We start from the raw sequence: 26515 nt of genomic DNA, 5'->3' as shown, positions 1-26515 counted from the left end.
AAATACCTCGGTACAAGCTCACAAATGTCACGGGAATACTGCTATTCATTCCAATCTTCCGTAAACTACAAACATTAGCAGCACATACTGTGGCCTTTGGGAATTCATACAAAGCATTTTTTTGTAAGTGCCCTCTCCAGTAAGCTAGATTCCACACATTAAATGCAGGATGCAGGAGGAGTATGTTAGTCCATGCAAGGTCAGTAATGTAGCTACTTCAATCTTATTATGGTGTTAACTCATGTAGACTACACCTGCAGCCAGACTTACTCACATTACCATAAATCCACTAAGATCCTTACACAGCACAGCAGCCAGGAGAATTGGCCTATGTAAGAGAATGAGATTGAATTACTAAAATGCAACCTTATGTGTGTGTAACCAGTAGGGAAAATAAACTTAGCATTTCAGACACAGTGCTTTTAATTTTCATTTAATTCGATAAGAAAAAATGTACGGTATGCAGACGATACATTACTGGAATTGCAACCTGCCCTCACAAACTCATGGTCTTCTAAGTCATTTCTCATTGTTTTTTTTTTCCTAAAATGTTCTTAAAGACAGTTTTTAAAGAGTCAGAATGAAAATCATGGTCATTTCCCAATTTCTCCTTTAAACGGTTAAATATTATTAGGTATCACTTAAAACAGATAGACATGAATTCAATTTTTTGTTTAATTGCAAGATGAAATCTACATCTGTTTCAGTTATTTTCAATTCAGGTTTTTTTAAAGGCCTAAATACAGCACTGTGCATGTAGTTAAAACTATTTGTTGATTGGATCTGCAACTACTATAAGCTACTGTAAGTATAATTAACACTCAATGGAAAATACGAGAAATACAGAAACAATATTTAGAATCTGGCAGGAGTGCAAAGTGAGGGGAACAGCTCTAGACTCCTAACAACAACGTTGGATCTGAGGTGGAGCACTGAGTAAGGTCCTTCCCTCAGGCTGTTGCAGTAGAACAACCGTTAGTCACTTTGGACAAATGGATAAACCAAATAAAACACAAATAAATGTAAAGTGGTGATTAACCGCTGCTAACCTGGAGACCTGAAACATGTTATAGTATGTGGATTTAGCAACGGTGTGAGAGCCAGATTCTATAATTGCCTGTAGGCTCCTTGTTACTGCTGTGAAAAGGAATACCCTTGGCATCACAGACAGTTTTTGGAAGCAGCTGTTTAAAGGGGTTATTTGTTCCTCTGCCAAACTATTCTGAGAAAATACAATGAATAAAGAACACAACTGACTCAATGCATTCCTAAGTTAGCTGAGTTAAACATTTTTATCATCTCAGTGCAAGCCCTGTTAAGCTAACAAGGAAACGCCTTTTTGATAAGGTTTTGTCCCACATGAGTCTGAAACAGACATCAGAGCAGAGAGACATTCATTGTGTAATGTCCAGAATACAGTAGTCTTTTTCACTACTCTAAGAATACCCTTTAACCCACAGCCCGACTTGTCTACGCCACCTCCTACCCCCATACAAAAAACAGGAATTTCACTAATCTCTTTATATCAATATTGAATTCCAAAGTGAGATGCAGGATATACAGTAGCAACATTAGTGAAACTGAAACACCACTCTCACTATGTGTACACTTCACAAGCTGTGAGTAAGTGAGCTTTGAAGTGAAATGATCAGAATTCCTTGACACTGATTCTGCATGAAGTTGCCTCAGCTTACTCTGTTCAAGTTAAATTACTGGAATACAGCACAGTTCCTTAGTTTAGTTCAACAGGTTTGGAAACTGGTGCTGCTTATTCTGAAACAACTGGTAATATTGTACAGTGCATAAAACTCTGTTACACTTAAGAACAAAATTGTTTCTGCCCAATATGTAAACAATTTTGTAGGATCTTCTGGTACATTCCGAAAAAATATACATAAGGTTTTCATTTATTAACATGATGGGTGTCAGGATGGGTCAGTGGTTAGCATGTTAGTATGTTAATTGGCTTCTGGGAAAATTGGCCCTGGTGTGAGTCCTGTCCAGGGTGTGTCCTGACATGCGCCCATTGCTTGCCAGGACAGGCTCTGGCTCCCCTGCAACCCTGTACTGCATGAAGCGGATATAAACTGGATTATGTATGGAGGGACTATTCATAAGTCACAGTGCGCTTCCCTTGATTCAGTAGTGTATAGTTCACAGCCTTGAAACTATTGAAAAGACTGCCTAGCACTAGGTCCCTGGCATTCATTATCCACTATAATTTCCCATAAATAAAGCCAGTCATGCTTCCCGTGCTTTTTTTCCATTGAGAGTAATGGACATCTGTATTTCAATACACATCTCTGCAGTGGCACTCATCCAAACTGGAAATGTATTTAATATAATAAGGAAGGACTGGCCTAGCTCCAGTGTCATTCAGCTGCCAAAAGCAGAGGTCTCGATTTCTCCTTGTTTTTTTCTCACAAAAAAAGAGGTTACAGTGCAACTCTGTATTTCTGATTAAGTTCTCCAAAAAAACTCTTTAATGCAACCATATCTAATTCTACCACTGCAAGTCATACATGAACCCCTGGGTACCCAAAGAGTACAATTTCTTCAGTTAGAAAACTTAGTTATAAGAAACAGGCTAGTGATGACTTTCTCACAACATTTTGCACAACTACTGTACTTCATAGAACCATACTGTATATGCAAAATCGTCTGTATTCAAGACTTTATACAATTCCAAACAGTTTTGTTTGAACATAATTAATATGTTTCTAAGACCTTTATGTTAATTTTATTTAACATTTTCACTTAATTATTGGATTTTATTAGGATTCAAATATATCAATATAATTAACACATAAAGGCTAATTAATTTCTACAACAAACTGGAGTTGGGATCAGGATGGGAGTGGTGTTGCCACCCGCCTTGTTAAAAGCAGATGTAGAGGAAGTACATTACCTGAATCACTGTGGAAATATTCACATAAAGTATGACCAAGAGCGAGAGATAGGAATGTCACAACTCTTGTGGGGTTGATTTATTCTTAAGTAAATCAAGTGAAAATGCTCTTAGCTGCTCTCAGTTATGTATCATGCACTGTTTTTTATGTTCCTATATTTTTAGATAGGAACACGTAATAGGTTTATTCCATGCTGAAAATAGAAGAAAGAAAACAACGTTTCACCTGTGGAACCTTCTTCGGGTGTTTTCAACATGGAATACACCAATTACTTGTTCCTTTGCAGCTTCACATGCTGACACAGCTACCCACCTGAACATATTTTTATATTGTTTAAAATAGTGACTCAACCAGTAAAGCCATTCAGCCCTAAGAGCTGGACTGGCTCATGTAACTAGCCAACAGGGAGCATGGTGAACAGACAGCCAGAGGGAAGGTTAAAACCAGAGGGAGGTTAAACAGCCAGGGCTCTCAGCACAGTAGTGACTAAGCAACTTTGCAGGCACCTGCAGGCTTTCAGTGAGAGATCCACCACACCTCTAACTGCCATTTACTCTCCTGTATTTTTGCTCTACCTGTGCAGCACAGGAATCTCTGCAGTGATTCCATAAAGAATCATTTGAGGATTCCAAAGGCACAAACAGCAAGTGGAGGAATGCCCTTTGCATATCCCTCTCTGGTGTTACTGAAAAAAAAAATGGTACAGCTATCTCTTTGTTTCATATTACTTTACTCCAGAGTGAATTGAGAATTGTAAAATCCAAGCTGATAGAAGAACATTTTGGGTCAGCTGCAAACAGCAGACATGAAAAATCAAAACTGCAGGATAGCTGTGCAAAACTGAAATCGAAAGAAAGCTTGAGACTACTGCTACTACTACTTTACATCACACTCACACATGTACACAAACTACTTTAAGTCTATGCAGAACTCTGTGAGTGTTTTTTATGTTTAATAACAAAAAAGTGCCATCAGTCTGACAATAAGGTACTGTTTTTGTTTTCCGACACTGTTGTACTTATCTGCTCTGCTGGGCCAGCTCTGTTGCTTGTCTACTATAATAAAGTATATATGATGTCCCGGAATTTGTATAAAATTAAAGTATGGACTTTACTTCTTCAGAGACATCTTAACCAATGTACTAGAGAAAGAACCTTCTCTGTTACAGTAAAATAACTGCTATTGGGGTTTCCAATGGGCACAGCTTAGTAAGTTTTTAACTTACACTTGCCTTTCACATGAAAAATAATCATGCAAGGCCTAACTACAAAGCAGTTACAGTTAGATTTTCTGCAGGGAAGGGGAACAGCAGTAGCTCAGCATTAGAGCTGCTGAGCTGTCAAGCACATTCTTTCACAGTGATGACACTGGAAATAAGCGGGAGGACGGTCTGGCAGGGCTAGTTTCATTTCCAGTTGGCTGTGAATAATGAAGCCAGACGATGACAATGTCCCTTGACAGGAAGGATTTAATGCTGTATTCTTTAGCTCTCCGTTGGCATCTGTGTGAATACTCCAGCTGCTAATGTCAAGTGAAGATTTAACGACAAAATCTCAAGATAATGCATTTTGTTTGTTTTGAAAGCCAAAATATTTGGATTCTTTCTGCATCGGTGAACCACTTCTAACATTGAAGGGAAACTTAAAAAAGTGAGAAAGGCAGCAAAAGGGGAAGAAAAAAATTAATCTTATTGTCTACGGTGAAGACACATTTGGATAACTGTGCTCTTAAAAACAATTAAACTGCATTTTAAAGTGATATTTTAATGTTAAACCTTTATCTACAGTACACATGTTTAATACAGCTGGTTTGTTCCCTTAAGAAAGTGTTAATTCTGTAACTTTTGCAATGAAGAATGGGAAGGAAGGGAAAAATTTTGGACTGAAGATGAGTAGTAGCTTTAACCCCATGCAGAAGAACTTCTAAAGGAGGGATCATATTCAGCTCCAGGCAGACTAGGCCTTTTGACTTTCATGACAAAAGCTGCAAGTTGTTCAAAACTCCCCCTGAACGCAGACTGGATGCTTGTTTACTCAGAATGCCCATGACACTGGGGAATAATAAACTGTGACATGTGACCTGAAGGAAGAAGGTCATCCATTCAGTTGTTCCAGAGAAACACTCAGAATGGCTGAGAAAAAAGTTGCAGTACTCTCCACACCACATTACTCAAATACGACCATTAATTTTTTATTGTTGCATGTCCCTGTAATGGTTAATGTTATGTATAATACACTACACTAATAAACAATACAATGTTAATATAGCGGTTTAAGTTCTCAAACTATATTTATCTTAAGAAATGTTTAAATAACATTCACTATGAATTGCTAAGGAGGGCTACAGTATATTGAGATCCTTGTTTCTTAAAGATAAAACCAAATTGCAAGGTTAAACAATCTGATACAAACCTCAAATATATAGTATAATTCGTCAATTAAAATGCAATGACATATACTGTATCACAGAGTAATAAAATATTGATTTAAGGGCAATCCTTTCAATACAAAATAAAAAAAACAGAGCTTAGCAGTGGTATGTGAACCATTTGCTTTAGAAATCTTTTCTTAACCCACTGTATATACTATAGGCCCATTGTAACATAATAAAAATCTAATTTAAGAACTATTTGATGAACTGGAAATGGATTCAAATTGCTGTAATCACCACTACCGTATAATAGAACATTCACACCTTTCAATCACAGGCTATAAACCTTTCAAGAAATATTGTGGCTGTAAAGGTTGGATAAGGTGTAGCTACAGCAGTCAGCAGTTAAATTATACTGTAGGCTAACATCAAGACTAGACAGCTGTACCTACATTTATACACAATTCTGATGTTTTCTTAAATTTTTGTATAAATATTAATCCTATTCTTCTCAAACCGAAATAATAGATTACCAACTTTGTTCTCTAAAAGCTTGTCAGAGCCATGTGCAAACCCACAGCCATTGCAGTGGTTGCTATTCAGAAGTAAGCAGAGGACACTCTGGTAAACTCGAACCCACAAAACTCTGGCAAAGCTCAACTAGTTGCCTCTGGTCACAGCTTACTTCGTGCACTGCCTGCACATAACAAGCCTCAATCTGAGAACGAGTTCTGCCAACCCAACGGTCCTTAAATTGAAATTAACTTCAAATTTCGAATCCCTGACCTAATATAAATGGTTGCATCTTAGCAACTTCAAGCTTTTGTCTCGGAAAACTGTAGAACCCAGCATTTAAACATACAGTAAGCTTGTTAACCAGTCAGGCTTTCAGAAATCTCCCTTTTTTGTTTTTCCTCATCGCAGCAGACAGCTCTTGCAGTGCATAGCTGCAGCTGTCACTGGTGTGGGGAGATGGAAAGTGTGAAAAGTAGAGCAGTGATGTCATGGGATTCTGAGAGGTTTTGCTTGTAGAAGACTGATGCACAGAAATTCCATGTGGACGACATTCCCTTCGTCTCCACTGGGACAAATGCAAGCGCAGGTAAAGTGCTTTTTTCCATACTTAAAATTTCCATCAAAGAAAGGTGAAAAGTCTTGTGGAGTGAATGACAGTGCAATGTTGCTTTTACGCCAACAATTAATTCAAAGATTTTACAAAGTCATATTATTGGACACTGCACATATTTATAGGCTCCGTCTATAGTTCACAAGGTTTCCTGCCTTACAGGTGGCAGGAGTTTTCTTTAACTATTAATAAAATAATATGTAAACATAGCTGACCAAATTGTTTATTTAAATCATATTGTAACCATACAAAGACCAGTTTACTTCTTATTGATGAATTTGATACCTTGGCATAATGCTACCCAAAGTATATTATGATGGCATTGGGATGAAAGCAGTAATGTTACAGGTGCTAGGAGCACTTGAAGTTACACAAATCTTCAGGGTGTGAGGACATTATTCTAATTTTACCTAAGGAATCAAGAGATGTTACACACAGACCCTTATTCTAAGTCACTCAAGAGACAGGAAGAGCCTGCTGACTGGAAAACCATTATAATGTCACACCCATTCATAAAAGAGGTGACAAAACCGATCAAATATTGTGGTATAAGCAGACATCCAGAGTCTGATGGTATTCTATTAATTGTAGTTAATGAAACAAGACTTTTTATTCATTAGACCATTAACAAAACTGTTTTGCCACACTCAGGACAGTGGTAATGCCCACTGACTGGAAAACTGATAATGTAGCATCCGATCATAAAAAGCATAACGAAACTAAACCTAGTAAAAGTAGTTCTATGCAGTACATAAGCTTTAATTTTATTACATGTAAGAAATAATAAATAAAATGTAACTCAATGATCATTTTTATGGCAATAGAATTGTAAAGCATAAGTGAATATGAATACAGAAAAGGTAGGTCTTGATTTACTAATATATTAGAGACAAAGCAACAGCAGTAGCTAGCACATACTGTAACAGAAGCAAATCACAACTATAATGTGGGAAATGCTGATCTTGAAGAAGACAAAAAAGACATCATTGTTTATGTTGACACGTCACTTACTGTACATGTTCCACATCATGACAAACCCAGTCCTTGAGAGCTGGGTTCCTTAAGTTTTTAGAAGTACTTGTCAATTAGCACCTTATTATACCTGGCGAAAACAGCCAATTTAACATCTTATTCACTTAGTTAAACTAGACAATTAAAGTCTGAGATGAAATGAAAGGCTACAACGTAGCAAACCAATTAAAAGACAGACTGTCAGCTACAGTACATACAGTAGATACAGTAAAAGTAGAACTCAAGGGATCTCTTCAATTATACAATTAGTTAAACAATACAAACTCATCAAAGGTATGTGTCAAGTCAGAACTAGAGTATATGCTTTGTAAAAGGACCAGGGGAAGGGTCATTTATATTTTGTTTCCTGATGTAGCTCAACTGTGTCTCATTGTTTCGCTGCATAGGCCTTTTCCAAAAGCGGGTCAGCTAGTTCTCCTTGGTGGCCATCTTGCTCAGGTCTATAGCAAGTGTTTCGTTCCGGAAATACCAGTTATAAATGACCCTTCCCCTGGTCCTCTTACAGCTTCTTCAGAATTAACAGAGAAACACGCACCATAGAAAACAAGTATAAACTTCTGAGAAGTTTTAAACTCTGAATACCTGAACCTGATATCAACCCTTCTTTTTAGAATATGACCTGATGGAACTCTCAGATGAATGAGCTACTAGCAATCAAATGAGCCGAATGGCCTACTCTCATCTGTTATCTTTATGTTCCAAAACATGACCACCATTACTGGTCTGTTTGATTTCCATAAAGAAAATATTGTAGTTTTTGTAGGGGCAGAGAAAAAATGTGTGGGTAGAGGGAAAAATGCTCAAATGTTTTACTGAATGAAGGAAAAAACAATCTCCCTTTGTTGGATTTCAAGCAGTCTTCAAAATGTCTAATGAGGCACTGCTACTATGTGAAGAATCACAGCAGTCATATGAAGTGTGAAGCTGATACTGCTGTTACTGTTAAAGCTAAATATTGTTCATCTTGTCTTTTTATCATTAAACCCATCATTGTGGCAGTGAGACTGAATTTCGATTTATAATTTCTGGTGCTTTCTATCAGGGACTTCATGTGACTCTAGCCCTCTAGCTTCAACTGAACAGATTCCATTTAATGATCCTCACTTATAATCACTCCTTCCGTATACAGAACATGTTTCACCTCAAAAGATCACAAAACAATTCACATATACAGTGGATATCAAAAGTATTCACCTCCTTGCACTTTCACATGTTATTGTATTACAATACAGAATCATAATGTATTTCATTGGGATTTTTCCCCATTGACTGACACAAAACACTCTATAATGTCAAAATGAAAACTACATTTTACAGGCCCTCCTAAGTTTATTGTAAAGATAAATCAGAAAATAAGTGACTGCATAAGTATTCACCCCTACCACAGAAGTGCTACAGTCACCTGGGAGTTTAATTTCTCCACCTGTAGCCATTATGCAGAAGATCAGGTGGAGAAATTAAAAACTACTTCACAACTTGATTTAAGGGATAACTTAAGGGAGTTAAGGAAGGCCAGATTGTACTAACCCATCTTGTAATTTAGCCAGGGAGATAGCACTTCAACTCTTCAATGGCAGGGTGGTGGCAGGGTGGTAGAAGATGTATTGTCTTGGAGGGAACATTTTCACTGTAATGTTGTTTCCAGGTGCTTAACAGGATAATTTTAATGGCACTAAACAGGTTCCTTGGGCTCTGAAGTTCTGCTTTAAGTGTTATCTACCAAGAGAACTTACACAATCATCAGCAAACAAGCTCATGCAGAAACTATATGGGTAGGCTTAAATTAAAAAGATAAAACCCAGTTCTAGAAAGAATGTTTTAAACTTCAAGGTCACGCACAGAATAGGAGAATTAAAAAAAAACATTACCTGTTGAATTCCAATAAAATTCAAATGAATCCTTGGCATATTAAGTAAGTACTTCAAAAATACAGGAAAATATAACAAACAGCACAATGGAAATAAGCACCAGAATCCATTATTTGGTTAGGGAAATTTATTTAGTGTGATTTCAGACGAGACTGTTCTGGCTTTGTAGATGCAGAAACAGCTTTGTAGACTAATTACCCGAGTATCAGTCTTGACAAGGGCTTATTCTAGTTTGTACTTTCTCAATTACTGCACTCAACAAAACTGACTTTAAAGGACAAATGTCTTGAAAATGGCTACAACAACCCCCATAAATGCATTTTTAATGAAAACAGATTGCACTTTGTGTGCAAAATAAAATTTTCAAATAAAAAACGTTTATACACTAGGCGTATTCCTATAACTTCATGAATTCGTCTCGTATTCATCTTCTTTGATTTTTCAATATTCTAAGTAAGAGAAGCATCATTACCCTTTTGTTTAATGTTGTATTTTCTTGTTTAAGTCATACTGCAATCTTGGCACCTTGTTGGAAACATGAAAATCACCATTAAACCATACTGTATTTTTGGTTTAACAAAATTAATGTGTACTGTACTTACACAGTATCTTGATATAAATATATTATCTAGGTTTAGTAAAACCTCGCTACCACAAAAAATGGTAGTTCACTGTTCCAGTGAAGTATCTTATTTAAGAGGGTACCAATAGATATTTATGTTATTTACAGTATGTGTCCTTCATGACTTATCATTTCTTCTTATGTCATCTGCTGAATTCATTAACCAAATTGCTGATTTACAAAAACAAATAAAATATATAAGAAAGACTGCAAAAAGGTGTCTTCAAAGTGAATAAGCAATTAAGTCATAGAGTATAAATGTTCTGAAGCCCACTGGTGACAACATCACAGAAATCTAAGGAACCAAGATTAAAATAATACAAAAAAACATGGAATACTGTAAGGATGGTAACTCTAGGGGCAAAATGCAGACATACTGGGTACTCTAATTGTGGTAAACCTTCACCAAGGAACTGTCAGAGCTACAATCGTTCTGGAATTACAAACATAAGAGGAGTGACAAAAGAGACAAGACCATCTAGCCCATCTAGTAATAAATAGCATAATAGCATCTAGCCCATAATAACATCTAGTAGGCACAGTGGCCAAGTGGTAAGGTGTTAGTCTCGTAAACCGAAGATCACGTGTTCGAACCTTGTCCATGCCTTCTTGACGGCGGAGCGGTGGCACTGTAGCTAGGGATCTGCGCCTGTAGCTGAAACGTTGTTAGTTTAAATCCTGTGGCTGGCAGAGGAATCCTACTCCGTTGGGGCCCTGAGAAAAACCCTTAACCCCCAACTGCTCCATGGATGCCGTATAAATGGCTGACCCTGCACTCTGACCCCAAGCTTCTCTCCCTGTCTGTGTGCCTGTGCGTCTCATGGAGAGCAAGCTGGGGTATTGCAAAAAGACAAATTCCTAATGCAAGAAATTGTATATGGCTAATGAAGTGATAGTAGTTTGTAATTAATTGATCTAAGGATCTCACACAGCCAGTTTTTGAAAGAAACCAGGTGGCTCGGTTTTACATACATTTAACAAAAATATTGTGCACATTTCCATGATGTTCAATTGTTATTCTACTACTCCCGCACAACCCCAAAACTTATCTTTTAAAATGCTTTCACTGTGTTAATACCAACTTGGGCTGGTTCATAGCCCACAACAGCGCTTATGCTACCTTAGCAATGTTACTATTATTTACTCCTTCTCTAGCAAATTTCCAGGATATTTAATGCACTGGTTTCGTTTTCCCAGCATTTTATTTCAGGTCTGAAAATTAATTTTGCAGTTTTCAAGGTTAGAAGCCCCAAATGCACTGCACTATACAGTAATTGTAAACCCTCAATAGGATCTTACACAGACGTATACAGAGTACACTTCAGTATTGTATATCCCTTTATCATGTTCCCTTTATTTTCTGTCCACTGTGAAGTGTAAACCACTCAACAGAACCAGCATGTAGGCCTATGCACATTTATACAGTGTACTGTATATATAAATATGTGCATGTATAAGTCATTATATTTTCTAATTCAAACCACAGAACGTCAGTTTGGATAAAGACAAAATCAAAATACATAAATTAATAAATAACACATAAGATTAAAATAATCAAACTTTTGAATTGAGTTATTCCATGTCAAGCTCCTAAATACCCATCTTAATCTTGGTCTTTTTGTTTTTTCTTAAAATCTTATGAAGAGTGACAGAAAGACCTCTAAACACAAATTAAAATCACTTAAAATCAGATGTGAAACTTTACCTTATATATTCATATTAACAATTTTTCTCTTTTAAGAAAGAGAAAAAGAAGAAGACTGGAGAAGGTTCATTAATCAGTGTACTTGGTTACTCACTGCACTGAGCAACCTACCTCTTAAAAAAGACAGCCTACAGCATGTGGTAAGCTTGTTACAATACTGCCTTCGTTGGAAGTTGAAAAACTTGCTGGCCAAGAGGGTCAGCTTTTATTATGGCATATCCTTCAAGCATTCAGCTTGGTCTTTTTTTGTAAAAAGCTTCTTTTACATTTTCAGGCTCTTTTGCAAAGATCACCATTAATTCACAGCTCTCACCATTAATAAAGAGAAAACATTTAGTTACGAAAAGCTTGTTCAAGTGATTTTAGGACTGAGCTGTTCAGCATAAGCCTTCATTTTAATTGTCACTAAGATCAGAATGTCTTTTTCTAAACTCTTCTAAGAGCATATATAGGAGAGGTTACAGACAAGAGGAGAGCATTTGTCCTATCTACCTCTTTTGGTTTCTAGAAGATAAGTAATCCTAGGATCTCTTCCAGACATTTCTTGAAATAACTCCTTTTACAATAAACAATTCAACAAAGCTATGTATTTCAGTTGCTGTTAATTATAGCATTTGGGTCACTGAACCTGTTCCAATAACTGAACAAAGTCAGAGGTACAATGAACAATGGATCGGTAATTCAGAAAAATATACATTTTAAAAAATGAGAGCCTTCTACAAAACATTGATATTTTAGGTTATACTTATACTGTACAATCAAATATCCATCTTTGATGTCTGATTATATTTCTTTTACAGCAATCACTGTACTATAATGTACAGTACATTAGCAATTTATACCCATTTACTTAGTGACAATCAAAAGTGGGACTGGAAAAAACTCTTTAAATTACAGTTTAATCTTTAAAAAGTAGTTATTAAAAGGAGGATATCACATTAAGAAAAACACTTAATTTTAAATTAACACAAATTTATACTTCCATTTGAACACATATATCCTGATGTCCATTTGAAATCTCATCACTCATAAAATACTTTTCCCTCTGTAATCACCCTTTTTCAGTTAAGAAGGAGGCACATCCTTTTCCAAAACTCCACTGAAAATGAAGGACAAGGTTCTTGGTTATATGCTGCATCCCCATTGGTCGACACACACTACAGTACAATGTACTTTACTGTGATCTCTACTCCAAAGTTCTACAAAGTAGAATTTTTTTTTTCAGTGCCTTCACTGAGGGTGCCGGTAGCTCTGTAAGCAAATCCTAAAATCAATCTGTAAAGTATTATGCCCAGGCAATGTTTGCCATCTAATTCAAATGCCAGATTAATACAGTTCTTGTGCATCTGTTTCTGTGTTCACTTTCTTGCTTTTCGTCAACACTCTTGGCTCCACATTTTCATCAAGATTACCTGTGTATTACAGGGATGACTTACAGGGATAAGTCAAATTTTTTGTAATTAATTGGTTCTTACACCACACAAAACACTTAAAAACAATGACAACATAGTAAAGCAAAATTACAGTATCTTCCAGTTCTACAACATTTGGACTATACTTTTATGCCTCTAAGCGTTAACTGCAACTAAATAGAACATTCTGTATTGCTCTTCATTACAAAACTAAGACCCATTACTGAGTATTTGAAAAAACTCAACCAGTTGTGCTAATTTCAGATTAAAGGGAAAAAGGGATCTGGAGAAACAAAGCAAAAGTGTCTAATCATTGGGCTTAATTTTAGGAAACTGTATACCATCAGATTAGAAGGATATCATCTTCTCCATGTTCTAATAATCGCTTTGTATTCAGTCCCTTCAGAAGGTCCTGCAAACTGCTTATAAAACAGTAATGCAAACTAAAATTTTACAGCACATAATATTATTAGAGACTGTATAAAAACATCTATGCTTTGTTTCTGCCTTTGTGATTTTTATATTGTAACTTTGAAAGATTGTGTGTGGTAATCTAGAAAATGGCTTGATGAACATTGTTCTGAAAATTATGTCTCAAAGCTGATCTTTTTAAAGTGTCTCAATGACTGTCCTAACTATTTTGAAATGACAAGTTTACAAAAAAGCAAGAGGATAAGAAGCCAGTGAGAAATGGAATGTTTTTAAACATTGTTAGATATTGTTAAACATTGTTATTCTAAACATCTGTATAAAAAACAGTCCTTTACAGTATGTTCAAATACAGATGCTTGTTAAATTCTTATCATCCAATTAGGTTAATCAGTTAACAAGTGAAAAGATCCTGCTACAAAAACATAAAATATCAAAAGACCAAAAGGGATCTTTACTATTTCCTGCAGAAGGTATATGGTAAAACTCTATTGCATTTTACTGAAACCATCAGTTATTATAAATACAAATATAATTTTAAAACAGTCTTTCACAGGTTTTTTAGATATCCTACAATGTTTTTCATTACTGTGAGAGACACAGCTCCACGGATCATCTCCATCTGCGGTTAAGCTGATAATATACTCTGTTCACAGCTTTAGCTAGGTCATCACTTTGCAGCCTGTAACACTTGAAGACATGTAGGCTAATGACTGATTATTATTTCACCCAGAATATCTATAAAATCAGATAAAATCTTTTAATTTCCTTAAACTTTAGAAGCTTCTCTACCACTATCACCATTTCTTTGGCCCTCTTGAAAAACATTTTTTGGTGATATGTCCACATTTTAACACAGCTTAAATGTAGTTAAGTTTAATTTCATGTGATTTAGATCTGTCTTGAATCATTTTAAAGTGTCTTTCCCATTGAGTTATCACCAAAGAATGGGACTACTCTTACTATTGCTTTATGACTAAGGATATAAGAGACATCTTTACACAAAGGTCTGTAGGAGTCTGTAATAAACTATCCAGTCATGTTTTCAAAGCTAAACTTACAGCTTCCTTTAAGAAACAGCTGAATGAGACCCTCAGATCAATTACCTAAAAACAGCAAACATCTCTGACAATCACTACATATATAATAGCACAAGACATTGCACATAAAGACAAACTGTCATACACTGACAATTTCACATATTAACCTGCTTATTGGGGCACATCATCAGGCAATGCTTAAAAGTCAAAAATGAAAAAAACAGACTTTTACAAAAGACACACTTGCTGGCAGGAAACACAGCACTAGTGATGCAGTTAGTTCAGCAGGATCTTTCCGATAGAAAACTAAATACACGAATTGCCTCTTTTTGCTTCCATTTTATGGATAGATGGGTGAATGTAAACCTCATGCACTTCAGAGCTGAGCAGCCTGTTGCCTTAGGGCAGCACACAGCCCTTGGAGACAACAGTCGTGACCACAGGAGTATACTCACAATATTTTTCCAGTGCATTTCAAAAGAGGTCACCAGTAACATTTGCTTCAATTCATTAGAGATGCTTGAGGTTCTGCAATTTTTATTTAACTCTGTTCAAAAGGCTGAATACATATACAAAAGGCCCAATACAAGCACTTCTTTAAAAGCTTAAAATGGACAAAACTGAATGAGAGAGTCTCTTCACACCAACATTACTTGTTATCACTATGAATTTAGCTGCCTGCCCTGAAGAAATGTCTGCAGTGAAATTCTGCAAGCCTTGATCTACCCCTCCCTGAAGAACTGCTGTTTAAACATGCAGAGTTTTTTGGAAAGAAGCAAATGATGTATCAAGGTATATGATATGATGGAGTACTGTATATCCCTGTTTGGCTTCCATTTGTAACATAAAGCAGGTATTTGAATATTTCAGGTCTGCAACACCTGGTAAAGAAAAAGCACACCAAGTTCCCAGCACTACTCACGTTACTGTACAGCAGCTGAGACGAGAAGGAAGTAGTGCTGTGATCAACAGTCATTATCACAGGTGGTTCACTGTTACTGTACTTCACTGAGTCCTGTGGGATTGGTTCACTCTTTCCTTAGTTTACAACACAATCCCTGTGTTTGGTATAGGGCCAAAGGATGACAGTTCCAAATTAGACCCTTGCATTAGACCTACACCTTCTACAGACTTAAACTGTATATACTGTACATATCTTTCCTTTTTCTGTATAAAAGCCAAAAAAGCAAAAAGATAATGTTTCTGGTATTCACTCAAAGAAAAGATGACCAAAACTGAGGGTCAACACAGTACTCTGCAAACTTTCCACAGGAAGAGAAGCTAGGTTTGGCAACTACAGTACACTTCTCTCTACAGTAGCTGAAGTACATTAAACTTGACATGAATACTAAATTTCCTGATGGGCGAGTTAGTGGAATGCAAAAATGGCACATTCATCATATTTTAAACTATTCAAAAGAACTGTTTATCCTATCTATACTGTGAATCATTTTAACACTCAAAGGCCAGACTTGACTGGTTAACCAAAATAAAGATGCTCTTAACGTTTATTTCAAGAAGAAGAATCTTCTACACAACTGCTTGTCGATCGGCATATTGAAATAAAATCCTTCAAAAATATATAGAGATGTCCTAATAACATTAGTCAAAGATAAAGATTTTATGCTAAAAGTTTCTTTATATCGGAACTAAATTATTATAAGCAAGTTTACATACACTACACTGCAATGCTTTAAAACTAATAGACCTTCCTATAACGCCTTTCATTCAGTTCTTCCGTGTCTTACTTAATTCTTCAGATTAAGTAATACGAATACTTTTTGCTTGTTACGGCTACTATAAGTGCCAGACCAGTTCAAGGTGCCTTTGAACTACGCATCGCAACAAAGAATCGTTTTATTTTCATTGTCACAAAATTCGCACATGAAATCAGAAAAAACGGATATTCGGAAGCACTGGCACAGTAGATGCACCTAAATCGCCTGGGATGTTGTGAACGTCAGTGTAATGCAATTATTAGCTCCAAGAACACAAACACAACATAGATAAACCCTATAGGATACAGCTATTTACTATTCCAGCTGTCAGCCAGTTTTACTTCTGAGAACTGACAACTCTGGGCGCAGTACATTTTAACTGTCAACAAGGCTGGCTGTGTTGCCAAATGTTTGCGCGATCGCCGAGTTTTACCTGCCGAGCTCCTTCCCGGGGATGAGACTGTAGTGGTCGCCAAAGGGTTCGGTTCTGATCGTGCTCTGGATTTCGGACAGTAGTCCGCAGCGTATCTGGTTCTGCTCCACGGGCAGGCTGGGGCACCGCGGCCGGTTTCTGGTTTCTGGGCTGTAGGTGCACTGGGGGATCATCGCAGCAGAGCGGTCGGTCCTGTCCTCACAAGCGTGGGACGCGCACAAAAAAAGCCTAGCAACAAACGCTACAACACAGAGTTGCGATACACCCCTCGTGCTAGAAAAACCAAACCCCTCGACTGGAATGTTTTCAACTGTCTACACGTTTACTTGGGCTTCATTCATGAAGCACAATAAATCAGTTTCTCTTCAGCCAAATTTCAGGCACTGAAGCTTTTTGACTTCACCACACGCACTGGAGCGACCGCCTTGCTCCTACAGTCTCCTGCTGCTCGCTAACTGAGTCAAGCTGGATCCGCGTCCTCCTGCGCAGCCTGCCTCTCACCCGCCGGCCTTCACCGTGGACACGCCTCTGATTGACAAACCCGCTGTTGAATAGGGGAGGAGCTGCGAGAGTCCATGCAATTGACGGAAATATAATTGCCTTATACTGTACCAACTACCAAGCAGATGTCTATCATACAGTATACAGAGGCTAGACATCCAACAATAGAAAAACAATGCAAAGAAACTGAATACTGTCATGTACTAGGAAAGTATGGAACAGTTTACTACTTTATTTTGGTACTCCTTTCCCCATCCATGGAAGCAGTGCAGCTCTGACATTGAAGTCCGTCCCTTGCAGAGGGAGCGCCGGGAACTACAGTATATTGTAAGAACATATGAAGGGTTAGAAACCAGAGAAGTCCATTAAACCTATCTACTCAATTTGGTCAGAGAACAATTGTGACGATTTTTCCCAGAGTCTTGCAGTTTTGGAGATACTGTAGCCACAAATGACCATCCAGTTAACCAAATCTCTACCTACAGTATACAAATCAGCATCAGAGCTGATCAGTACAGTTCTTGCATGAGATTTCAGTAGTAACCCCTGTGTGTTGCCACATAAACCTTATTATCTTGGAAGGTGTGCAAGAATGGTCAGTGATCCAACATGCCAGAACTGCTGTTTTTGGCTATACAAAAAATTAAACGTGTTACAGTATGTGCTTCTTATGAAATATGCCAAGCTCTAGTTGGAGAAGAGGCCCAAGGCAAGATGAATGCATTTACAGTAACTGCCCAGGAAGTTACATATCATATACAGTTTGTCAGAATTGTATGGCTAAGATTGCTCATAAACAACTGCTTATATACTGTACCTACCCTTTCAAACCTAGCTGATGTTTACGGAACAGAAAATAAGTAACGTGCTTTATACAGTATATATTGTGCTGTGTTTTTATATAGAGGTTTAAACAAAGTTGCCTACAGATCCACACTGTACAGTACATACTTATTTAAATCCCAGTGGATCACATTCAAATACCAGCATCTCAATACAGATATTCAATTAATTCTAAAATGTTAAGTGCAGTGATATGTTTATTGAGATGTAACTTTTTATTGTAATAGATTTGGTAATACTGTACAGTGCTTTGCAAAAGTACTCACCCCCTAAAAATGTCCACATTTTTGCTGTCTGAGCTTACAATCATCTGAATAGCACTTAAAATAGAATATAATATTGTTAAATATTATATTTAGAATTTTCACACTTTTCTCCATAAAAGCTGATAATATGTCAATTAGATTTTTAAAGCAGATCATTTGTTTTAATTGCATGCCTTAATCAGTTCATGTACAAAAATATAGTTTGAAAGGTCACACAATTAGTCTAATGGCTCCTGTTTCTGTGTAATTAAAGCGGTGCAACTTAACATCAGAGTAAATGCAACTCCCCCTCTGTATGTCCCATCCATCCATTTTCTAATTGCTTCATTCAATTGAGGGAGACAGAGCCTATCCCAGCGAGCAACTGATGCAAGGCTGGATACACTCTGCATCCAGTGAATGGGATGCCAAGGTACACACAGACGCAAACTCGCACACACTCATACCAGAGAGGTCAATTTTCCCAGAAGTCAATTAATCTACTAATATATATTTGGACTGTGGGAGGAAACTGGAGCACCTAGAGAAAACCCATGCAATCGCACACATTCAAACTCTACGTGGACAGAACTGAGCTGAACCTAGGGCTTCGGTGCTGCAAGGCAGCAATGCTAACCACTGTGTCACCCCCTCTGTAAGATCCCTCAGACAGATACTGAATTTTAAGTCACTATTCGTATAGTGATATGGAAAAAAATATCATAAAGAACAAACGGCTTTTAAAACAAATCCGTGAAAAAGTGGTAGAGAGGCACAGATTTGTACCGTAGGTTACTTATCATTTTGAGTACAGTACAGTCAAGCTCAACAGACACTATCTAGATCTGGCTGCCCTTCCAAACTAAGGAGTTGGGCATGTAGGAAATTGATTTAAAATGCCACTGTGAAGCTAATAGTGAAATATTGGCGAAGATCTGTGACAAAGATGGAATCACTGTTTACATATTGATTACTGTATATCTCAGTCCCTGTACAAAACTGGCCACATGGGTGAGTGGCAAGAAAGAAATCGTAACTTAACTGTTAATAGAATAACAGTTGGCGGTAAAGTGTCAGGGTTGAGGGGAAAATGGATGGTGCAAAGTGCAACACTGATGGTGCTTGAGTTAGCTTGGAATCTAAAAAGAGGAATGAAAATTCACACTTCAGTATAAATTCATCTATAGCACAAGGCCAAATCCACCCTTATGTGGTCTGACAAGAAGATAATGAATTCCCTTGAGTGGTACAGTCAACATCCTGATTTTCCAATGGAAAATTGGTGGTTAGGCTTGAGAAGTGCATTCTGTCAAATATACTCAAAGAAGTTTGGCACAATTGGAACAATTTTACCAGGAAGAATGAACAAAATTTTACAGATCGTGCAAAGCTGGTAGAGACATAAATATTATAGGAAATTTTATACTGAGGAAATACTGATCTAGTGGGTCGAATACTTATACTGTACGATGAGTAAATTTCACTTTGTATATTTTTTTGCAGGTTGGTTGACATTCAACCTCTTCAGTCTGATTATAACAATTGTGAAAAAAATAGCATTTACATTACTTGTCATTTCATTACAGTCTTATTTTCTGTAGGGTGTGAATTATATTGTAAAGCTATGTAAATACATTTTTATTATTGTATTATTCATAGTTTTGTGACTCAATATAGCTATTCACAGGTTAGAATATTTTTTACTTGATATGAATTATTGTATTTCTTTCTTACACTTAAAACAAGGGAGCATAAAATAGAAAATATTTTGCTCAATTTTAAATCTGAATGCACCTGTGTATTTCCACTAGCCCTGATCTACAGTAGGTTCCAAGTTTAACAGTTCAGGTTTTGATTACTACAGTTGATCCAGAGATCAAACTCTGACCCCTGCTGGATGTGTAGGGAGAAGCAGTTAGGTAGATGACAGATCAACCCAAGTTTCATTCCCTAGGTTATACGATATACTGTAGGACAGTGTTGGGAAACCACTTTTAAGGAAAAGCTTAGTCGAAAGTGGAAAGATACCAGTACAAATTTTACCATAATAATGATGAAAGATCTAGTATTATTTTCACCATGTAGGTTGCTAGAAATGGCACACAAAGCACAGGACTTTGTTTTCAAAATTACAATAAACACAGTCATGCTATAATACTACAGCAGAATTAAGTACTGATACCAATTATCCTTCATATTGTTGCCTTTCTGATGCTAGATGTAGTGTTCATTTTTAATAGAGATATGAAAGCCATTGACATTACAGTGTTTTCAGTAGACAATAATGGCTGTTCTGTCAGAACTATTGTATATTTTGTAACTTATCTGCATGATTGCTACTGGGAAACAAACCATCAAAATAGTTCCCTTGTCCCAGCTATTGGTCAACTATTAGGACTTCTTACCTGTTTTTTCAGTAAATGTGATATGGAGGAATTTTAGCAGTTGGGAATCTCTGAACAAAGACATGCCTCTTCACTTTCATTGGATATATTTAGAAATACAAGGGCATTAAATTAACGTTTCCTCTTCCTTACAAAATCTATAATAAACTAAGAAGAAAAAATCATACATTCTTTCATTGTCTCCTTTATTCCCTTGGCTGATGTCAAACAAGCAACAGGCTGTGAATGGCAATTATATTTTCTATGTTCTGCATAGGATTATATAAAAGCTTTATGTTTATCACAACATGTCACTTGTTTCCTTTCCACAAATAATGCTGGCATTATAATGTGGAAAACCCAGATCATCCCAGTACACTTGTTATTTTAGGTCTTTAGCAAAGTATTTGCCTTTCTTACCCATCTTGTCTTATAAAAGAGGCCATATTTACAATACTGGTCACCATGTACAGTAACCCAAACAATGGACTTCCACTCTTTCCTGTGAGTGTTTCCTTCTTAACACCTTATAGCCTGTTAGAGAAATGTCTCACTGTTGACAGAGACTGTCCTGTATGGATTATAAATATCACAACCTCCATATTCTTCAAAGGGTAGTGACATTTCACTAATATGTGGCAGAAAAGTGTTAAATCTTGCCATGAATGTATTTAAAATCTAAATGTTGGAGCATGCATTCGAACGACGCTGTGATTAATGGGGTGGGGATTTTCTTTCAAATAAAAAAAACAGCAAAAACAGTGCATTACAAAGTGATTGTTTATTGACATTCATCTACAGAGATATGATTAAATTGAAAGCACAGCCTGAGAATTAAGTGACCTGTTATAAAACCAAAGCAAATCAGCCATTTGATGAGCACATCCATGACAAGGGGCTTCTAGGGAGAACAATTATTAATAAAATAGTAAATACAAAATAAAATACAGACATGAGCAGGCTTGGTGAAAGCAGCTGAATGATATGGAGACAATGCTTTCAAAATCAGCATTCTGAAAGGTTATGGGATCTATAAGTGATGAATGAGTTCCAATGCAGAGCAGTTCACATCCTGACAATCTTTCCTGAAGATGGCAGAGCTATGAGCAACAGTTGGTAGAGGCACAGACAAAACCTTTAACAATTGTTCTTTTCTCTGTTTTTCATTTTTGCATGAAAATACTTCTACAGATCAATCTACATTGGCCATTTAAGATATTGGTTATGACTTTTAAAGAAATTATTACCATTATTATTATTATTATTATTATTATTATTATTATTATTATTATTATTATTATTTAGACAATAGGACTGATTACTGTAACCAGGGGATGGCTAGGTAAACAAGAAAATGATCTAATCCATCATGCTTCATGAGTCAGTCAGTACTTCTCACACATTTTAATTCTTGGAGTGCACTTTTGTGAGATTTATTATCCCCAGTTTTAGTTTGGCTGATGTCTTCATCTTAATACTTAAGTCATTCTTAATCTCAAGCAGTGACATACAATATTAAAAGGTTTTACTGAGGCACATAAAATTTATGTTCTAATACCACAATTTCCACTTGGGCCACTATATACTGTACACATCTGTGATGTGGCAAGTGTTCATCTCATGCCATAACTTATACAGTATAGTGCATCTGCTGTATGTATTCAAGCAGCCAAGGTGAGGCAATGGGTAACACCCTGGGGACTCACATACTGTAACATTTCATTATTATTATCAAATCAGTACTTAAAGAAACATCTTTACTAGAATGTTTCCTAAAGATCAACTTTTCAAATTTAGAATCTCCAAGTTCGATATTTCTCTTAACATTTATTTTACTGTATCAGGAGGCTGCAAGACCTCATTTTTCAACCCCTTGCAGAACTGTTAAAATACAGGAGTGTGAAAACTGTATTGAAATGGCTTTTCAATACTAAATGAAAAGTATTAATAAAAAACAATGAGAAATTATTAAGTCCCAAAGGGCATTATTTGGCTAGTTTATTTAATATTTTTATAAAATACTAAATAATCCATAGATGAAACAGTAACATATATTAAACATTGATTTTTCTCTCAAAGAGGCTGTTAATGTTTTCTTCTTCATAGTCCCATAAGTAACATAATTTACAAATCAAATGAATGAATCCAACTTACAGTATCTTGAATGCAATCCTTTTACAACCTGGGCCTGAAGACTGGATGGCTGCAGTCATGATCTGGTACCAATTTACAAAGTGTAGAAGATATATCGATATTTTCTACAGAAAGGTAGAAAATAAATAATTTAAAAAAAATAAAGGTGCCCCATGTTTCACTGTGGCAAACCCCAAAATGGGCAATTTCCCTGAGGGGAACAAAATTATGGAGGCAAAATAAAATGCAGCCCATATCAGTTGGTACAACTGCAACAATGTAATATAGGTACTTGTAACTGTAACTGTAAGTAAGATGGCAGGGGTGACTATCTGTAGTCAGCAGAGTCATATCACGCTGGGGAATCTGATCCATCCCATTTACACAAATCATTATTGTAGCTCTCACAGGGTCCTCAAACTCCAAATGAACTCCACAGGCCTTGACACATATAATTGTTTTTTTTTCCTGTACCATATAAGAATCAAAAGGTGGTTTTTCACCATAAATAGTATTCAGTAATAGTGGAGCTTTTTTTATGTGGACTTGTGTCCACTGTGTGCAATGCTCAGACCACAAAATAGATACTTATCTGTATTGCGGATTTACCTGCTGCACATTTGTTCAAACTTTCTCTGAAAAATTTTAGCTGGTCTGTTTGCTACAGAGACATAAATATATACAGTATACATAGTTTTATTTCATTTACTTCCCTTTTTTGATTTAGGGGTTGTGAGAAATTTAAGCAGCTTCACACAAACCCTCCATAACCCCAATTTTCCTTTCTGAAAAATAAAATAAATCTTTTAATAATTTAAGATGTTATAAGGTAAAATAAAAAAAAACAGTTCAAAGCTGTGACTCCTCTGTAAAAATGGTTGTCTCCAGTTGCAATGAAGCCATGTTAATGTACTATAAAGACAGTTCTCACATTAAGGTGGTGACAGATGCTCAACTTAATTTCTGTCAGTGAACAGTTACTTCAGAAATTTAACAGGAGATTTTATAGTTCTATTTTTTTTTACCAGAAACAAACACAAACTCAAAATACTTCTAAACATGTAAGGAATGAAAACACAGACCTTATTTGTCATCTTTCATCTCCTTTCATTTCATGCTGCGTATTTCAAGTAAACACATCCCCATCAAGCTTTGCAGTTTCCGACCAATGGTATACTGTATATTGTAGTAAGCACCAGGATATCTGAGATCATTTCAGGTGTTCTGGGAAGAAGGCCAACCCACACTGCTCTGTCACGAGGTGAAGGGGACATGAAGCCTGATTAGCAGGGTTCTGAACGTCTAATGCTTCACTTCCCCTATGGTGCCCTCATGTAAAGTCATTCTTAAAATTAAAAAAGAGGGATTTTTTTGCAAAAAGACACGATTCTCCGTACAAAGAAATTCCATAAAAAAAGAACATTGTTTGGCTTGTAGTCACTAAACATTCTTCCTCAGCAGTCTCCAGGAATGCGTGTGCACTGGTGCACGGTAACTGAGGGTGATGACCTCACCTACAGTGGATGCCGACCTGCCATCACAGGCTGATGCTTCTCCTGCTGCCCCAGTGATGCAGCGAGATGTGGGGTGGATGAAGTGCACAGTGACATAAAGCAACATCTCAGCGGAACTGATGGGGTTGGCGGACACGTGAGCAACATCAAGGCGCTGAGTAGGCTGGAGCCAGGTATTTTGTATTGCATACATCTCTCTTTGTGCAAGAGCTCAGAAAAGGTCCATTACATCAGGTGAGTTACACACATGCAGAAAAGTTCTTTTTAGTCCTGACATACATATTAGAAGTAAAAAAAAAGAAATTGTCTGCAGAAAATTATATGAAAAAAAGGGGATTTTTCCCAGCCATTTAACAGAGGTCAGAAGTCTCTGGTCTTCACTCCAGCCCAAATGTGCTGGTTTCCTCCACGGCTATTAACATCTTCTCATACAGCATTGTATAAGAGGGGTAGGGAGGGAGATCAAGGCGGTTGAAACATGTGTGAGCCCTGTAAACAAGAAGCAGGTGAAAAAAACTGGGTTAGGTTTTCACAAAGGGGCCACAAGGCTGTAATCATAAAACACTCATCACTACTGTAAGCTTTACCACCACAGTTACTTTCCTAATTAGAAAGCAACAGTGATAGATGATGAAGCAGTTTAAATCTTTTAAGGAAGCCAATTTCAGAGTAGCCAAGCTCAGTTTAAATAGCCTTTTCCTCTGATTTTGTATAACTATAACATTACATTCTGGTATTCAAAATGTCAGTAAATTTGGTGTTGCAGAAAGTGTTTTGGGAATTTGGCCCAAGAAAAGGTAGGAAATGAGAGAATACACAATTCCTTATATTCCTGTAAATTCTTTATATTGTACATGAAGTATATTATTGTATTGTATATTGTATTGGATTAATTGTAGATTTGTTTACTCCTTTAGTTTGCAGATTGTTTTTTCAACACTAAAATAAACTCAAATTCAGAAATATATAAAGAGATAGAGCTACAGTATTTTAGTTAATAACTAAAGATAATACTGCTACTTATAACTCTGTAACAGTCAGGAAAGATTTCCAAATTACACAGAAAAAATGAGTTTATACCTAGAGTACCTGCAAAAACTTAACATTCTAACATTCTGTCCAATCACCTCTAATCTATTTCCATGGAATGACACCAAAAGATTCCCTGGCTTTGAGACACTCTTATACATTGGCTGGAACACCATTTGCTATCTCTGTGCCCCAGGGTATCTGATACCCTAGAAATTCATGGAGGCGGCAAGTTGCTACTATTATTCTCATATACAATAGCCTTGATTTCTGAAATCAAAAACAATTTTCAAAAAACTGTCAGTAAACATAGAACGTCGTTGTTCAGAATTAGTTGATCAGTTTATTTTGCAATGTCTTGAAGACATGAGGAATACTTTATTCCCTCACCAATCATGCGCTGGAATACTAATGCGGGTTGTTACAGTACATATCCTGATACACAATGAAAACAAATTGCAAAGCTTTACATCAGTGCTATTTACATTTTAAATAGCAATCTGAGTAGTATTAATCCTTGTATTTAAAACAACAAAGCTCAAGTAATACAATATCGTAAATTGCAAGGTAAAGTACGTAATGTTTGCTATTTGAGTTTAAATTGCAAAAATTAGATGCTGAATAATCTGAATAAATACAGTAGCTGATCAAAAAGCTATGATTTTAATTAAAGATTAGGAAATGATACAATTTACCGCCTGAGCAAGGGGAGTTGCCAGGTTACTGCTGGCATGATTGAACCCGTTTGTCTCTGAGAGAAACAGAGCTAACAGAGCTGTTATGCTTGAACAATCAGCAGACTGGTCCAGACAAACTAGAAAACTGGCTCTGTGTGTGACAGACCATGCCCTGGAAGGCAGGGAATCCACATCTGTTACATCTGTCTGATCCATCTGCCTAATGATTTTCAGACTGCGGCAGCTACAGCGTGAGACATTTCCAGAAGAAAAAACTTGTGCTTGAGTAGAATGACTGTAAATTGGCAGCTGCATGTAAATGGTCTGCATAAGATGTTAATGGATAAAATGCTAACACTTGAAAGACAGCATTTTTTGTGAGTCAGAGAACAGCTGAAGTTCCAGCAGAGAAAAGGTTAAGTGTTTTATTCACAGGTGAATTTCATCTTGCCCTTGACAGACTAGACTGTATATAACATGTGTGGAGACATCATGATGTGCACTGTGCCTCTTGAGGCATTATAT

At 36.6% G+C, this 26515-nt stretch overlaps 2 protein-coding genes across 6 annotated transcripts in view; both read right to left on the bottom strand.

Annotated features, from left to right (window-relative positions):
- The window catches only part of stk17a (serine/threonine kinase 17a), a 42236-nt gene extending 24740 nt beyond the window's left edge, over positions 1–17496 (bottom strand). The window contains exon 1 of the mRNA XM_006634298.3: positions 16665–17496. Within this exon, the coding sequence (XP_006634361.1) occupies positions 16665–16837 (173 nt within the window). The 5' untranslated portion in view covers positions 16838–17496. The remainder of the gene's footprint in view (positions 1–16664) is intronic.
- A 3903-nt stretch (positions 17497–21399) lies between these two features.
- The window catches only part of LOC102689406 (E3 ubiquitin-protein ligase HECW1), a 123152-nt gene continuing 118036 nt past the window's right edge, over positions 21400–26515 (bottom strand). For all 5 annotated transcript variants that reach the window (XM_015354536.2, XM_006634299.3, XM_015354540.2 and 2 more), the window contains one exon: positions 21400–24773. In XM_015354536.2, coding sequence (XP_015210022.2) covers positions 24662–24773 — 112 coding nt within the window. In that variant the 3' untranslated portion in view covers positions 21400–24661. The remainder of the gene's footprint in view (positions 24774–26515) is intronic.

This window comes from Lepisosteus oculatus, chromosome 6 (assembly GCF_040954835.1).
Source record: "Lepisosteus oculatus isolate fLepOcu1 chromosome 6, fLepOcu1.hap2, whole genome shotgun sequence".
Classification (NCBI taxonomy): domain Eukaryota; kingdom Metazoa; phylum Chordata; class Actinopteri; order Semionotiformes; family Lepisosteidae; genus Lepisosteus; species Lepisosteus oculatus.
This window is presented reverse-complemented; position numbering and strand designations above follow the sequence as displayed.